The sequence below is a fragment of the Protopterus annectens genome, chromosome 7.part0 (assembly GCF_019279795.1).
Source record: "Protopterus annectens isolate FY-2018-M chromosome 7.part0, PAN1.0, whole genome shotgun sequence".
In the NCBI taxonomy this organism is placed as follows: domain Eukaryota; kingdom Metazoa; phylum Chordata; order Ceratodontiformes; family Protopteridae; genus Protopterus; species Protopterus annectens.
In genome coordinates this window covers 916933768-916951932 of record NC_056739.1, presented here as the reverse complement: position 1 = coordinate 916951932, position 18165 = coordinate 916933768, and the positions used below count along the sequence as shown (strand labels likewise).

Genomic DNA, 18165 nt, shown 5'->3' with positions numbered 1-18165 from the left:
GGTCTTTCCTGTCTGACCTTTAGTAAGACCTTGGAGAGAAAAGGCACAGGGGGAAAGGCATACACCGATAGGTTTTTTCAACTGAAAGATAGGGCATCCACTTTCCATGCTTGTCTGTGATAAGTCCTTGTGCAGAATTTGTCCAGTTGATAATTTTGGGGAGAGGCAAATAGATCTATGTCTGGGCTCCCCCATTTCTGTGTTAACATGCTGAAGATTTGTGGATAAAGTTTCCACTCGTGCGGGTCCATAAGATTTTTGCTTGGGTCGTCTGCCAGAGTATTTTGTTTTCCTGGCAGGAATTGAGCTTGAAGATGTATTTAGTAAGTCAAAGCTGTGTTCCACAATGCCATGGCTAGTCTGACAAGGGGGTAGGAATGTGTACCCCCCTGCTTGTTTATGTACCACATGACTGTGGTGTTGACCGTCTTTATCAGTAGTTGTCCTGGATGAAGTAAGTCCTTGAATGCTGTCAGAGCATTCTGAACAGCTAGCATCTCTTTCTGGTTGATATGCAGATGCATTTGTTTTGGGCTCCATTTGCCCTGAATGCATCTCCCCGCCAGGTGGGCCCCCCAAGCATAGTCTGATGAGTCTGCAGTTAGGGTTTGGGTGGCAGGGGGTAGAGTGAATGACAGTCCCTTGCTTTGGTGACATGTCTCTGCCCACCAAATAAACTCCTGTTGTAGGCAGGGAATGAGAGGAATCATTGTTTCCAAACTGTGACAATGTTGACTCCATAAACTTTTTAGGTACCATTCCTCATATGCAGTCTTGCATATGGAATTAGTAGAATGCAGGATGCCATGAACCCCAAATCCTGCAGAATTTGTCTTGCAGATAACTGCGTTTTTGTTGCCATTTGTTTGAAGTATGTTGTCAGTTGCCTTTGTTTGTCTGGTGTGAGGTAAGCCATCTGGGCAGTTGTATTCAAGTTTGCACCTGGGAATGTAATTATTTGAGAGGGTACCAGTTGGGATTTCTTTTTGTTTATTGTGTACCCTAGGCATGTTAGAAGCCCTTTTACAAATGCCAGATGTTGAAGAAGTGTGTCCTTGTTCTCTGTTTGAATGAGACAGTCGTCCAGATAAGGATAAATTTCTATGCTTCTTTGTCTGCAGAATGCAATTATTGGTGCCAGGCACTTTGTAAAGACCCTGGGCACAGTAGATAAGCCAAAGGGCAGTGCAGAGAATTGGTAATGCAAAAAACCTGCCTTAAAGCGGAGGTATCTTCTGCACGATTCCCTTATTGGGATATGCAGGTATGCCTCTTAAGTCTAGAATCACTAACCAAGCGTTCCTGCCCAGCATAGGCAGTAGCTGTTGTAAAGTCAGCATTCTGAATTTTGGAATGTCCAGGAACATGTTCAAAATCGATAAGTCCAGTATTGGATGCCAGGCATCGTCTTTTCTGGGAACCAGGAAAAGTCTTCAATAAAAACCTTGTCCTTTTTCCTTTTCTGGTACTGGTTGAATAGCCCCCATATCTATGAGGGACATAACTTGTTTCTGAGCATCTGTCCATTGATTTTGTGGCAGGTGTGGCCAACCGTTTGGAATTGGCAAAGTATGGAAATGAAATCTGTACCCCTGGGATACTATGTTTAATACCCACTTGTCCTGGGTAATTAACTGCCAGTTTTGAGCATGAAGTGCTAATCCCCCCCCCCCCCCAGGGGGCTGCCAAAAGATAAGTGCTTGGTGAAGGTAGAGGGAAGTCACTGAGACTGCTTACTGTAGGGTTGTGCTTTGTTTCATCCAGATTTGGAGGTGGAGGGCACCACATTGCTTTGACCTGCAAGAACCCTGTGATTGGTATCTAGAGCCTTTTGAGCACCTGGGTTTGCCTTGAGGGGCTCTGTTGGACACAGGAAAGGACCAATTTGTAGTAGGCCAGTACCTACTGAATCTGAATGGCTGCACTTGTAAGAAATCTTTTACAGTTTGCATAGATTTAGCTTTGTCTTCCATTTTCTTTAAAACCTCTTCTGCCTTATTATCAAACAGAGTATCATGCTGCAAGGGGGCATCCAACAATTTAGCTTTAACATGATCAGGCAGATTTTGCTCCTTGAGCCAGGCATGCCTTCTAATCACAGATCCAGTAACTGTGGCCCTGCAAGAGGCCTCCAAGAAATCAAAACCACATTGCAAAGTATGCTTTCCAACCTGTTCTGCTGAATGCAATAATTCCTGTAATTCTTTATTTTCCACACAATCAGAAATCAACATCATTTTCTGTTTCAATAAGCCCATAACATGCTGTTGATATTTAAGCATATGAAACTGGCAGTTTAAGGCCCTAATTGCCAAGGTTGCAGACATATAAACCTTCTTTCCCCATCTATACAGAGCCCTGGAATCTCTATCAGAGGGGGTAGGATTTTTGGCTGTAGAGGCCTTTACACCTTTGGGACCCTGTGAGATAGTCTCAGGATCTGCAGCAGGATTTTTGAATAGAAATTTGTGGGAGTCAGGAACCCTGTAATATCTGTCTGGCTTATTAGGAGCCAGAGGTAGGGAATCAGGAGCCATGCTTGATTCCGAAAACACATCAACAATGTCTAATACAAGAGAGGTATTGCCAATGGCCTATGCTGAGGAAGAAGGAAATCCCTAAGCCTCTTTTTTGATTCAAAGAAATCATGACTCTCCCAATGAAAATGTTCCCTTAAAGTATGCAAGGTTTCACCAAAAGAATAATCCTCAGGAGGAGATGCAGATCGGATGGATTCTTCTGCATCAGAATCCTCATAGGGTGGAATAGAAAATTCCTGATCAGAAGAGGAATCAGAAGACATGGAAACCTGATCTGAAGATTCATAATCAGGGTCTTGCCTAGGCCTCTTAGCGGGGGGGGGGGGGGGTTGGGAACCCCTGATCAAGGTAATTAAGTCCTCAGCCATTTTGATCATCTGTTTTTTAGGCATAGGGGCCTGAGCATATGGCTCATGCGTCAGTTTTTTAGACATAGAAGATGTTTTTGATCTTGTTTTTGAGGCTGGCGTCGGTTTTATATAAAAATGTTGAGGCCTGAAAACACCCTCAGAAAACGGTGCCTGCTCAGCGGCTCCGAACCAAGGGAGAGACATCCGCAGGTTCAATACTCTGAGAATCTCGCGGCATACTGTCTGTGTCTGTCTCTGCGTTTTTTGTGAACTCCGGTAGTTGGATTGCTAACCGACGACATTTCAAGGTAATTAAATCTGGATCCAAAATATTTAGAAGCAAAAATATACTGAAGCTTAATAGTGCATTGGTTAAATCTAGCACAAAACCGACAGCAAGGAAAGTTATGATCTGGGCCTAGGCAAGGAATACAATACAAATGAAAATCCTTATGAGGTATTTGCTTCCCACAAGTAATGCAATTAACTTTTACTGACATCGGTAAGGAGCAAGAAAAAGTTTCCCCAACGGGGTACTTAGCTTTAATTGAAGACTTCGGTTCTGAAACTCGAATGCAAAAATTTCAGGAGTCGTCCGACCGGCACTTGCAAACTGCTTCTGCTTTGGGCACCATGCGGCAAGAAAGACTGAGTAAAATGGCATCGGCTGCATGTTTTATACTCCTGACGTCATGGAAGAGGAGACAGCAACTGACGCAGGACCCAAGACTTTGTTATTCAGGTCGACTGAGGGCAACCTGCCAGCAGATTACCCAAATGTAATGACTGCAACAGTGAACCATGAAGAACATCCTTGTGGAAGATAAGTGTAGGGTGGAGATGCCATAAGCGCCTGTAATTCTGAAATCCTTCTGGCTGAGGTAAGAGCTAGCAGCAGGACTGTTTTCCATGTGCACATCTGTAGGGAGGCACAGCTGGCTGGCTTGAATGGGGCAAGTGTAAGTTTTTCTAGGACATAATTTAGGTCCCAAGGTGGTGGGATAGGCTCCTTTGGTGGCCTAATGTGCAGGACCTTTTTAGGAATAGTTTAACATCCAATCAGGCAGAGATAGCAGATAAGTGCACCTTCACTGAAAAATATGACAGGTCTGATTTTATGAGCTCACACATACATGTTAAGAATAGGGTAACATCCGCTTGAAAGAGGTCCCTATGCCTTTGGAGACATCATTTGGAGAACCTTTCCCATTTGGAAACGTAGGATCTCCTGGTACTGGGTTTCCTGGCCTCCTGCAGGATAGATAGCACATCCTCAGTGTATCGGTGTTTGAAGAGAATTAAATGTTCACCACCCAGAGGGTTAAGCAAAGCATCTCCATGTTTGGGTGAATGAGAGATCCTATCTGTTGCGAGAGTGGGTCCACCTTGTGAGGCAACTTGTGGTGACTGCCCTTGGCAAGAGACTGAAGTAGGGGGAACCAATGCTGCCTTGGCCAATAAGGGGTCACCAGCAAAATTGTTTGGCATGCCCCTCCTGATTTTTAGGAGGACTTTCTGAATAAGAGGGAGGGGAGGCAATTCCTTCCATGAGATGGTGAAGGCATCCACGTTTTCAGTTGTCTGTTCTGGGGGAGGCAAATAATTCTACTTGAGGTATGCCCCATTGGTGGACAATGACCAGGAATACATCCCTGTGCAACATCCACTGGTGATGCAGAGACAATGATCTGCTGAAAGCATCTGCCTGATGGGTGTGCTGGGATGGGATGTAGACTGCCTGCAGTGAAATGTTCCAAGAGGCTAACTCCTAAGCGTGCATTGCTAGCCTGATGTACCATATTACTGTGCTATTGTCCATGAAAATTTGCAAGGGGACTGGCTTGAGTGGGAGAAAGGCCTGCAGGGCAAGGTGGACTGCAGTCATCTCCCTTATGTTGATGTGATTTTTCAGGAGGGATGACTCCCATAGGACTTGTACTTTGAGGCCATTCATGGTTGCTCCCCAGCCTAGATCGGAGTCATCTGTGTGCATTAGTTGAGTTGGCATGGTGCACTGCAGGGGTAGGCCTGAGTTTAGTTGTATCTGCTGAATCTACCACTTCAATTCTGTTTTTAGGCATGGAAGGAAGGGTATCTGAAAATCCAGTAGGTGGCTGTGTTGAGACCACGCATTCTTCAGGTACCAATGTAACTTCCTCATGTGTAACCTGACTAGTGGCAGCATGGGGATGGTGGCTGCCATTAGGCCTATGAGACGCATGAACTGCCTGGCTGACAGACAGTTGATTAGGAGAAGGTCCTGGAAGTGGGTGACCAGGAAGGTTACCTTGTCCGGAGGGAGAATGGCTTTCATCAGGTCGGTCCTTATCCTGCAACCTAGGAAGGTTTTGTCCTGTGCTGGGGAGAGGGATGATTTTGTGAGGTTGAGTGTAAATCCTAACCTCTGGAGCAATGACATGGAGAAGAACAGATGATTTCTGAGTGTGTCTTCCCCTTCTGCAAAGATGAGGATGTCGTCTAGGTAGGAGTAGATCTGAATGCCCTTGGTCCTGCAGTCGGCTATGTCTGGGGCTAGGCACTTTGTAAAGACTCTTGGTGCAGTGGATAAACCAAAAGGCAAGGCAGTAAATTGAAAGTGTGAACAGGGTCCAGCAAAAGTACAGCTGTGTACACTTACCATAAATGTAGATGTTTGAATGTATTCACTGTTGCAGTCATCACACTTGGGTTATCTGCCTGCAGGTAGCCCTCAATCGGCCCGAACACCAGAGTCTTGGAATTTCTGCATTGGTTGCTGTCGCCTCTTCCATGACGTCAGGTCGTCAGGGGTATAAAACATGCAGCCAACGCCATTACATCAGTTTTTCTTGCCCCAGATGTCAGGAGGCCTCAAAATAGGAAGCTATTACTTGGTGTGGAACACCACCAGTAAAAAGTAAATACCCCTGCCATAAAAGATGGCCATAAAAAGGATAGTTAGAAAGGATATAGAAAACCAGGAGGGAGGGTAACCAGGACTGCAATAGTGAATACACTCGAACATCTACATTTATGGTACGTGTACACAACTGTACTATATTCTTCGTGTTTCACTCTTGCAGTCATCACACTTGGGTTGATTCCCAAAGCTGAGGAAGGGTGGTGGCAGTCAAGAGGTGTTAGGGCTGGCTAGCTGGCCTGGTAAGACTGCTGCAGCAAATCCAGCTCTGGATTTAGAAAAAAAATAGCCAAGTGTTAATGCTTGGTGAAGGTGTGTACAGAACTCCAGGTTGCAGCTTCCAGGGTGTCCCTGGTAGGGACTCCCCTGAGAATTGCTGTACAGGTTGAAGTAGTCCTAGTGGAATGAGTTCTGATCTCCAGAGGGGTAGGTTTTCCATGGTGCTTGTAGCAGAAATGGATGCAGTGTGCTATCCATTTGGAAATGGTTTGCTTTGAAATGGCCTTGCCGCTGCCTTTGTAGCAAAGCCGACTAGCAGCTGGTCAGATCTTCTGAAAGGCTTAGTCCTGTCAAGGTAGAACCTGAGCTGTCTGTGCACATCCAAGGAGTGCAGGATCCTTTCCCCTTTATTTTGAGGATTAGGGTAAAAGGTTGGCAAATGGATGGATTGGTTTAGAGCCACACTGGATACCACCTTGGGCATAAAGGAAGGGTTTAGTCCTGAGGGAAACCCTGTCAGCATGGAAAATAATGAAGGGCTCCATCGCCATTAGTGCCTGTAACTTGGACACTCTTCTTGCTGAAGTAATAGCTAGAAGTAGGGCTGTTTTTCGAGAGAGGAATTTTAACTCTGCTGAAGCAGCAGGTTCAAAGGGGGGGGTGTGCACTTCTCCAGTACAAAGTTAAGGTCCCAGGTTGGGGTGGGAGCTCTCCTAGAGGGGGCCTTAAATTGTTACCTCCTCTCAGGAACTGTTTGATGAGAGGGTGAGAAAAGAGAGGAGGCTCAGTATTACAATGAGCTGAGATGGCAGAGGCATGAATCTTAATGGATGAGAAGGATAGGCCTATGTGGAGCAGCTCTGCTAGATAGTCAAACATTTGAGGTAAGTTGGGCACAGCTGTGTCCTTTCCTTGAAACTGACTCCAAGAACAATATCTTTTCCACTTTTCAGCATAGGACTTCCTAGTACTAGGCTTTCTGGCCTCAATGATGACGTCCAGCACCTGTTTGCTGAGGGATGCTGGTGATGCATTAAAGGAATACGCCAGGCTGCAAAGTTTAGGGTTTGCAGCTGTGGATGCAAAATCTGTCCCTCCTGCTGAGACAGCAGGGAAGGTGTGTGATGTAGGTGCCAGGGTGGCACTGCTGTCAGACTGCGTAGGAGTGGGTACCAGTGCTGGTGTGGCCAGTCTGGTGCAATAAGGATTGCCCTTGGTCTGTCCTGTTTGATCTTGACTAGTACTCTTGAGAGGAGGGGCAGAGGAGGAAAGGCATAAGTTGAGAGGTTTTCCCATGTAAAGGATAGGGTGTCCACCTTCCAGGCTCTGCTGTGAGGGTTCCTGGTGCAAAATTTGCTCAACTGGTGGTTTTGGGGGGAGGCAAAAAAGGTCCACTTCCAGTGTTCTCCACCTCTGGGTTAGAAGTTTGAATGAGTTGGGGTCCAGTTGCCACTCGTGAAGATCCTGTAGATTTCTGCTCGTCGTCTGCCAGTGAATTTTGCTTGCCTGGCAGGAATTGAGCTTGTAGTTGCACTTGGATGCTCAAGGCTGTGTTCCACAGAGCTATGGCTAACCTGCAGAGTGGGTAACAATGAGTTCTGTCCTGCTTGTTTATGTACCATATAACTGTGGTGCTACCGGTCTTTATCAGGAGCTATCCTGGAAGGATAAGGTATTTGAAGACTGTCAGAGCATTCTGTACAGCTAGCATCTCTTTTTGATTGATATGCAGGGGAATTTGTTCTGGGCTCCATTTGCTTTGAATGCATTTGCCTGCCATGTGAGCCCCCCATGCATAGTCTGATGTGTCTGTTGTCAGGGTTTGGGTGGCGAGGGGTTGAGTGAAAGGAAGTCCCTTGTTGAGGTTGCATGCTTCTGCCCACCAAAGAAACTCTGCCCTTAGACAAGGTACGACAGGAATCACTGTTTCCAAGTCCTGAGAATGTTGACACCAGAGACTTTTTAAGTACCATTGAAGTTTCCTCATATGCAGTCTTGCATATGGAATTAGCAGAATGCATGAGGCCATGAACCCTAGGGCTTGCAGCATTTTCCTTGCAGATAGCTGGGTTTTGCTGGCCATTAGTTTGAAATAGTTTGTCAAATGGACCTGCTTTTCTGGAGTGAGGAATGCCATCTGGGAAGTTGAGATCAAGCTTGCTCTCAGGAATACAATTTGTTGGCTGGGCACCAGTTGTGAATTCTTTTCATTGATGGTGTATCCCGGTGAAGTTAGAAGTCCTTTTACAAATGCCAGGTGCTGAAGTAGCAATTCCTGACTGTCTGTCTGAATCAGGCAATCATCAAAGTATGGGTAGATCTGAATATTTCTCTGCCTGCAGTATGCAATGGCTGGAGCAAGGCATTTTGTGAATAATTTGGGCGCAGTAGATAAGCCAAAGGGAAGGGCAGAGAACTGATAGTGCATAGAGCCTGCCCTGAAACGTAGATATTTCCTGCAAGACTCCCTTATGGGGATGTGCAGATAAGCTTCTTTTAAGTCTAGGGTGACTAACCAGGCATCCTTGGCTAGCATAGGAAGAATCTGTTGCAGTGTAAGCATTTCAAATTTAGGGACCACCAGAAAGGTGTTGAGAATAGATAGATCCAGGATAGGGCGCCAACAGCCCTCTTTTCTGGGCACCAGGAATGGTCAGGAGTAGAAACCATGTCCCCTTTGTTCTACTGGAACAGGCTGAATAGCCCTGATATGGAGAAGGGAAAGTACTTGCTTTTGAGCCTCTGCCCACTGATTTGGAAGAGGGTCTGACAACCTGCTTGGAGTTGGCAGCGAGTGGAAGTAGAATCTGTATCCCTGGGATACAACGGTTAGAATCCATCGGTCCTGAGTAATGGACCTCCAGTTTTTTGCATGAAGGGCGACTTTTCCTCCTAAGGGCGCAAGTACTTGGGCATGGCTGGGAAGATAATTGGAAAGTCATTGTGAACTTTTTCCATATGGGGGTGGCTTACCACTCCCTGGTTTTGAGATGTTAACACTCCATTGTTTAGATCTCTGCATACCCCGAGACTGTAGTCTTGGTGGTCTGTTTCCCCTGGGTTTGGACTAAGAAGGCCTGAGAGGGACTAGAAAGGACCAGTTTTTTGAAGGTCAATGCCTAATGAATCTAGGTGGCTGCACCCGTAAGAAATCTTTGACGGTCTGCATAGATTTAGCTTTTTCTTCCATCTTTTTAAGAACTTCTTCTGCTTTCGTGCCAAATAAACACTCCTGATTTAATGTAGCATCTAGTAATGTTGCTTTAACATGGTCAGGCAAGACTTGTTCGTTTAGTCAAGCATGCCTTCTCAGTACAGACCCAGTGACAGCAGCCCTGCAAGATGCTTCTAAGGCATCAAACCCACACTGCGAAGTATGTTTACTAACTTGGTTTGCAGAATGTATGAACTCTTATAAATCTTTATTTTCTGCACAATCTAGAAGTAACACCATTTTTTGTTTAATTAGTTCCATAATATGTTGCTGGTACTTCAACATGTGAAACTGGCAATTCAAAGCCCTGATGGCAAGAGTTGCAGAGGTATATACCTTATTACCCAATCTGTCTAAAGCTCTAGAATCCCTGTCTGAAGGGGTAGGGTTTTTGGCTGTAGTAGCCTTAATGCCTTTAGGTCCCTCAGAAATGGTCTCTGGATCCGCAGTAGGATTCTTAGAGAGAAATTTGTGAGAGTCAGGTACTCTGTAGTACCGGTCAGGTTTTCTAGGAGCTGGTGGTAAGAAGTAAGACTGGACTCCAAGAAGACATCATCTACAATATCCAGGGCAGGGGGTATAGCTAGAGGCCTGTGCTGAGGCAAATCTAAAAATTCCAAGAGTCTTTTTTTTTGGACCGAGGATAATCCTGGCATTCCCAGCAGAAATGCTCTCTTAAGGTATGCAAGGTTTCACCAAAAGAAAAATCCTCTGGAGGGGAGGCACAGGGAATGGATTCCTCTGCATCTGAGTCCTCATAGGTAGATAAGGGTATGTCTTGGTAATCAGAAGTGTCAGAGTCATCAGATTCCTGGTCTGTAGAATCAGAAGGAAATTCAATTCTTTGTCCTTTGGCAAGGGAAGGTTGGCTTCCCGTAATTACAGTAATAAGGTCTTCAGCCATTCTAAGCATTTGTTTTTGTGGCATGGGAGCTTGAGCATATGCTTTGGACGTCGGTTTTCTAGGCGTAATGCGAACTCTGGGCCTGAGAAACTCAGTAGTTTTAGTTGGAAATGAAGTTGTTGGTTTAATATGAATATCAGTAGGTCAGAATACACCCTCAGAAGCCAGTGCCTGCAAAGCAGCTCCGGCTCCATCCAAGGTAGAGACATCCGCAGGTGCCATAGTCGAAGAAGCATCTTGAGGCATACCGGACTCCGAATGGGTCTCAGCAGAGGCCTGCGAATCTGTAGAAGTGGGCATCAGGGGCTGCAAAGGCACCTCAATGACTACTGGTGGACTAACTTAGAGGAAGCGTCATTGTCAGGTGTTGACCTATGCAGTCTATCTCTGTCTTTGCACTTTTTCGGAAGATCAGTATTCAGAATATGGAGAAAGAGAGTGAAAGAATTTAGCTACAAAAATAGCCTGATGATGAATGGTGCAGGCATTAAACAAGGCACAAAACTGACAGCGAGGGACATTGTGGTCTAGGCCTAAACAGGTGACTCAGTAAGAATGAAAATCTCTGAGTTATTTGCTTTCCACAGGGAAGACAATTGTTAATTTTTTCTGACATCGGTTAGAGCAAGAAAAAAGAATCCCCAATGGGGTACTTAGCTTTAGAAGACTTCAGGTCTGAAAGTAAAAAAAAAACGAAAATTTCAGGTAGCGGCCAACTGGCACTTGCGAACTGCTTCTGCTTTGGGCTCCTTCACGGCAAGAAAGACTGATGTAATGGCATCAACTGCATGTTTTATACCCCTGATGACCTAACGTCATGGAAGAGGCAACAGCAACCGATGCAGAAATCCCAAGACTCTGGTATTCGAGCCGACTGAGGACTACCTGCAAGCAGATAACCCAAGTGTGATGACTGCAACAGTGAAACACGAAGAACATGTGTAGGTACTTCCTGTGGTTTGGGTGGATAGGAATGTGGAGGTAACCCTCCTTGAAGTCCAAAGTGGCCAAGAAAGCTCTGGGTGGCAATAGTGGAAACAGGTTTTGAAGGGATAGCATTCTGAAGGAAGGGAGCTTCAGAAAGAGATTTAGGAAAGATAAGTCCAGGATGGGCCTCCAAGGGCCGTCCTTTTTTGGTAAAAGGAATAACCTGGAGTAGAATCCTTTTCCTTCTTGGACTGGAGGAATGGGTTCTATGGTTCCCTCAGCAAGAAGGTCCTCGATAATCTGTGGTATTAGCTGCAGTTAGTTCTTGGGAGGAAAGGGGATGCCTATTGGAATGTTTTTTTTTTTCTGCCAGCACAAGAAGTGTCCTTTTTCCACTATTGCCAGGACCTAGAGGTCTGAAGTGACTTCTTTCCAGACGGGAAGACGGTGAGAGAGGCTGGATGAGAGGGGGAAGGTGGTTGAGGCAGTCACGCATTATTATTCCTGTCCTGAAAGGGCTGCCTGTTGGGAGGCTGAGAGGTGGCTTCCCTAGAGGAGGTTGGTTTCCTGGACCCTTTTCTATGTCTGGAGGTTGAAGAGGTGACTGAGGTGGGGGTTCTCCTGACAAAGGAGGTCTTTGCAGGGTAATTCCTGTAAACTTTTGGTACTGGGGAGATCAGTAAGTGTTTCAGGTCCTGGAGTTCCTTACTCTTTTACTGGAGGCTTTAAAACAGGTCAGCAGAGTGTTGGCCAAACAGGAGTTTATTATCCAGGGGTGCATCCAAAATTTTTGTTTTAAAGTCTTCAGGCAGGGGCTGCAGTCTAAGTCATGAATATCTGCATAAAACAGAAGCTGATGCTGTAAATCTTGCAGAGGCCTCAGCTGCATCATAGCTGCACTTTATTGAGTGTCTGGCTACCTGAGATGCCAGGGACAGCTTAGATGCCATTTGTGTCTTGCTTGGGGAGTCAGTTAACAAGGACAGTAGGGATGAAGCCTGTGATACCAAATCTAGGGCATATCTGTCCATGTTGTTCTGGTAATTAATTGACCTAAATGCTAAAGTGGAAGAGGTATATATATCTTCTTTCCCAGCCTGTCCATTACCTTGCTATCCTTGTCTGAAAGCAAGAGTGATGATGTAGGGGATGAGTCTGGACTGCTTTGTCAGGGGCCACTGCTACAATTGCTGGGTCTGCCAAAGGGGGGTTTACAAGAAATTTGTGCCCATCGGGGACCTTATAAAAATGGTCAGGTCTCCTGGGAGCAGAAGGTTGTGAATCAGGATTCTTTGAGGCTGATACAAATGCATCAAACTATGCTGGAATCACTGGGGGAATGGCTGACGGGAAGGGTGATTCTACCTGGATTAGCTCAAAATACCTTTTTTGAATTTCAGTCATCTGAGGTGTATCCCATTTAAAGTGCTCCCTCATTTTAGTAATAGTTTCTCCCAATGTAATGTCCTTAGGGGAAGAGTCTCCCTCAATGGAATCCTCATCTGGGAAGTAGTAGTCCAAGGGAGAAGCTATTTGGGAGGAGAAAGTAACTGACTCATCAGAAGAGGAGGCTTCTTCCTCTTGGGAGAGGGTAGGAGGGATAGAGGTAGCTGAGGCAGCCCTGGAACTTAGCAGAGGCAATGTGGATGCTGAAGGTCTAATGGCCATGAAAGCTTGTAGCAAGGACTGTGAAAAAAACTGCCAGTCTGGTTGTTCCTCAGAAGGAGACAAATGCTTAGTCTTTTGTTTCTTTTTTAAAGAGTTGATTTGGTAGAAGCTGAGGGCCTAATTTCAGGGATCTGGCCTATGGGTGAGGATTCGCAATCCTGGATCACGGATGGTCGCCCAATGGAGCCTGGTTCCCCCTTGACGTCGGCAGTAACCGATATCGGAATAACCTCCGAGGGACGTGCGTACCGGTACTTCGGAAGCAGCTTCCTAAAGGGTAGTTGCTGAAGGTGCCGGTTCTAGCGGATGTCCCTCAACCCCTATATCGGTGGTTGGTGGCTGTCCGACAATGGAGGGGCAGAAGTGATAGGCCTAGAAACTTTGGTCTTCTTATTTGGCGGTTCCACCTGGGCGGCCCACTCCGGAGCCATATGTAAAGCTAGCCTTTTTAACCTCTGGTTCTCTAGGTGCAAATTGAGGGCAGCCAGATGACCTCTGAGGGTTTTAGGTAGAAACAGCTGGCAGATGGTGCAAGATGTATGGTCGTGTTCCCGGCCTAAACAAAACAAGCAAAGTTCACGGGAGTCTTTGTGCAGAATTTGATGTCCGCATCTACATTTCCCCCTCCTAGTGGACAATGGATAAGGAAACAGGCTACAACCTAATCTCAACCAAAGACAATAATAAGGTTTCCCCAACAGGGTACTTAACTTTAGACGTCTTGAAGAAATGGAGCGAAGCAATCAATCTGACGTTCGACGGTGGCAGGAAAGTTTGAAGGTCTGTGCGTGCAGATGTCACATTTAAGGACCCTGGTTTATGGCCCCGCGTGTTGATGTCCATGCACTAGCAGCAACCAGGCTTTTGCTTTTGCACAGGAGTTGACGTTCAGGTCACCTGAGGTGGAGGATCCCACAGTAAGAATACTGCAACATGAGAATAGAAGGACATTCACTGGTATCACTGCCAATTCTATTTCATATCCTAAGCACTAAGTTCTAAACAAGATCTCCAAGAACCTTACACTTCTACTCAATGACAGTAAAGGTCCTCTTCCAATTAATTAGGCTTGCTGCAGAACTCAAAGCTGGGTTTGCAGCATGTACTATGCACTACTATACTTTTCTTATTCAGCAGCTTCTTATTCAATTAATTCCAAATACATTAGAGATGGAAACAGAAGATGAACCTTAGATAGGATACGTTTACTTAAATATAAAGGCCTTGTCAGTTTAATTGAAACGTCATACAGATTTGTTCTCCATTAAACTCAATGGGGTACATGAAGATTACACAGCACAAGAGAATAGAAAAAATAGGAGCCTTCAGTCTCTTATGACATTAGGCCCTGGATTACTGCTAGAACTGGCAGGATCCGTAACCTCCTGGACCCAAAGTTTGAGAAAGGGCAACAATGAGAATACACAGCAGCTCATTATCTCCTACCACTACTAAATTACGACTTGAAATGAGTAGGCTGTCAACCACATATCCCTGGGTCAAGAATAAAAGGGACTCAAATAAAATATTTATGTGAATCCACTTCTAAAATCTTCATATTTCAAGTGCGTTCATCCTACTAAAAGCACGGTCAGCAGCTCTGCATATGGTACAAGATTTGAAGGACACAATCAGGAGCACTATTATTGGTCTTGACCTGTGACACTCGTCTTCTGAGTCAGCCTGAAATATCAAAATCTGGGGGATCCAGCATGTACAATCATCTCCATGTCACAGCTAATGAAAGTTACCATAGCAAGGGGAAACTAGACAATGAAGAGAATAGTAAAGGCTTAGCCAGGGTTTTATTGCTTTCTAACTAAACCTTCCCTTTACCAACCCCAAGAAACAAAAACTAAGTGATTTAAATATTTTATTTCAAAGGCAGGCTTTATTCCTCAGATTCCACTATACAAAACACAAGATACTTCTGTGAGATGTAACTCAGCAAAGACTCACCTGTCTCACCTCCTTGTTGGGGGATAAAGTGATGGGGCAGAATTCTGCTGGCTGGCAACAATGGCTGGTGAGGAAAGACCTGCAGACACAAAAGCATAGATCAATTAATCTTATGAAAAATAAAACATATTTATTCAGCCACAGCAAAAGTGCCGCTTATACAGAAAACAGGTAACTCTGTAGAGTAAATTCAAGGTCAACTGATATATTCCTAAAAAATGCATTTCACTTAGGCCTGGATTTTCTAAAAGTGCATTTTTTCAGGAAGACAGAACTTCCTTTTAATATAAATGGGAAATGCAGCGAATTAAAGCTGCTACTTTTGTCAGTGGAGTCCCACAGTATATCTGAGGCACTTCAACAGTAGGAAACCAGCAGAGCTTCAGTCAAATTACTTAAAATAATAAAATGTCAAGTTAACCTAATCAACTATGACTGAAATAAAATATTTACATGAATCAGATTTTTATAACTCCATACTTAGGTCCATTCATCCTCAGAGATTTTTAGATTCTACAGGTGACAAACATAGAATAGGAACATTCTATACTTGGATGGAGGTTATGGAGGGCTTACTCACTCACATCTGGTAGTCTTTTAGGAGAAGCCCAAATGACTAAACTTCAAGCCAACTATGAGTAAACGTGAGGGTAACAGTCAAATGTGATTTAGTACCATCATACTTGGGACTGTTTTTAAACTTAATTAGTAAGTCAAATTTCATGCAGCTAAAAATAGGAAATTCTTCAGTATGTAGTCAGGCCATCTGTCACTGACAACATGGCTTCAGCTATATACAGCTTACTCTTGCTCCATTTCAAAATCTCAATTTATGATCCTGTTGTACATAGCTGAACAGCGAAGTGCTTTGGATTGTGTGGAACACTCCGCATTTGTGATAATTTAAGCCCACTGCTCTGCTGCTCCGCACTGTGACTTTTGATTGGCTCGTATATCACAGTTATAGCCAACTGGCATCGCAGTATACAAGCCAGTCAAGTAAGTCACATCTTGAAGAAAACGTGTGATCTTTTTTGTGTCTGACTATGCAATTCTCCCTCCTGTTACATGCTCAGTGCTGCCCTCCCTTCTGCCTATGTTCCGTTCAGGAAAACCTGTGCTCAGCTGGCTAAGGGATCACCCCTTTTTTATTGCATGCTCAGACGTCCTGGGAGTAGTTTTATTTTCTGCATGCACCATGCATATTGGACTAATGAGTCTAATCACAAAGTGATTAAGTTAAGTTTTGCTTACAACTGCATTCTTTTGAGCTGCTTTCTTTTTTAACTGGAACATTTATAGAGGATATAAAAAGTTTACACACACCCCTGTTAAAATGCCAGGTTTTCGCGATATAAAAAAATGAGATCACAATAAATTGGGTCTATATCACATAGGCAGAGTCTTATAACTTCAAACACGTAATGTTCGAACAACTATGTTCAAAGTTACAAAACTTCGACTATGGATAAAAAAAAAAAAAATTGAAACGCTCGAACTTTTACAAATTCGAACTTATGGTCTTGACCATATGAGGCTCGAATTCGACTACATGATAGGAACCCCAATAAATCATTTCAAAACTTTTCCACCTTTAATGTGATCTATAATCTGTACAATTCAATTGAAAAATAAACAAATCCATTAGAGGAAAAATATAAAAAATAAAAAACGTACAATAAGCTGGTTGCATAAGTGTGCATCCCCTTAAACTAATATTTTGTTGAAGCACCTTTTTGCATTAATTACAACATTCAGTCTTCTTGTGTACATACCTGCCATCAATTAGAGACTCCGATTAACCCCAAATAAAGTTCAGCTGTCCTAGTAGGATTTTCCCGAAATTTACTCAGTTGTCTGCTACAGCAAAAGCCATGGTTCGCAGACAGCTTACAAAGCATCAAAGGGATCTCACTGTTGAAAGGCATCAGTCATGGGAAGGGTACAAACAAATTTCCATACCATTGAATACAGTGAAGACAGTCATCAAAATGTGGAGAAAATATGAGACAACAGTGGTGTTGCAAAAGAACTGGACGTCCCTCCAAAAGTGATGAAAAGACAAGATGAAAACTGGTCAGGGAGGCTGCCGAGAGACCTACAGCAACACTGAAGGAGTGGAAGGAATTTCTGGCAATTACTGGTTGTGTACTACATGTGACAACAATCTCCTGTATTCTCCATATTTTTCCATATGTCTGGGCTATGGGGTAGGGTTGCAAGACGGAAGCCTTTTGTTACACAGAAAAACATCCAGGCCTGGCTACAATTTGCAAAACAATACATCAAGTCTCCCTAAAGCATGTGGGAAAGTGTGTTATGGTCTTATGAAACCAAGGTTGAACTTTTTGGCCACAATTCCAAAGGGTACGTTTGGCACAAAAACAACACTTCACATCACCAAAAGAACAGCATCCCCACGGTGAAGCATGGTGGTGTCAGTATCATGCTTTGGGGTTGCTTCTCTTCACCTGGAACTGGGGCTTTAGTTAAGGTGGAGGGAATTATGAACAGTTTCAAACACCAGCCACTTTTGGCCCAAAATAGAAAGGTGAAGATGAAGAGGAATTTTACCTTTCAACATGACAATGACCCCAAGCATACATCCAAATCAACAAAAGAATGGCTTCACCAGAAGAAAATTAAAGTTTTGGAATGGCCCAGCCAGAGCCCAGACCTAAATCCAATAGAAAAATCCATAGGGTGACCTGAAGAGGGCTGTGCACAAGAGATGCCCTCGCAATAGGACAGATTTGGAGCGCTTTTGCAAGGAAGAGTGGGCAAATATTCCCAAGTCAAGATGTGCCATGCTGATAGACTCCTACCCAAGAAGACTGAATGCTGTAATCAATTCAAAAGGTGGTTCAACAAAGTATTAGTTTAAGGTTGTGCACACTTATGCAACCAGCTTAGTGTATGTTTTTTATTTTTTATATTTTTTCCCCTAACAGATTTGTTTGTTTTTCAATAGAATTGTACAGGTTATAGGTCACATTAAAGGTGCGGAAAGTTTTGAAATGATTTATTGCGGTCTCATTTTTTTATATCACAAAATCTGTCATTTTAACAGGGGTGTGTAAACTTTTCATATCCACTGTATCTCGCTAATGTAAGTTAAATTAGAAATCAGAAATAATTATTTTGCCAGCATAAATCTACATAAATTGTCTAAAAGCAAATACGATGGCTAAAATACTTGATTTTCTTTCTTAGATCAAAGGCAAATGGTCTCAGACTGTAAAGTGCAAATATAAAGTAAAAGTATGCTGGGGCTTGTTTTCAAAAGGAGAGAAAGTTTCAGCATTTTACATGCTGACTCACATTACAGCAGTATTAATATGCTGAGCATGCCCTAGAAAATATATAAATTGATGCTAGGTCAAATGCAAGAAAAACGGACATTTAATAAAAGGCACACTGCTGCTACAGAATTTCAACTTTACTGTACCAAATAACCAATGATTTCAGCCACCACACTAAATGTT

General features: G+C 43.9%; 1 protein-coding gene across 2 annotated transcripts in view; it reads right to left on the bottom strand.

The window, feature by feature from the left end:
• ZNF609 (zinc finger protein 609) overlaps window positions 1-18165 on the bottom strand; it is a 701843-nt gene that overhangs the window by 77925 nt on the left and 605753 nt on the right. For both annotated transcript variants that reach the window (XM_044077491.1, XM_044077492.1), the window contains exon 7: window positions 14681-14759. In XM_044077491.1, coding sequence (XP_043933426.1) covers window positions 14686-14759 — 74 coding nt within the window. In that variant the 3' untranslated portion in view covers window positions 14681-14685. The remainder of the gene's footprint in view (window positions 1-14680; window positions 14760-18165) is intronic.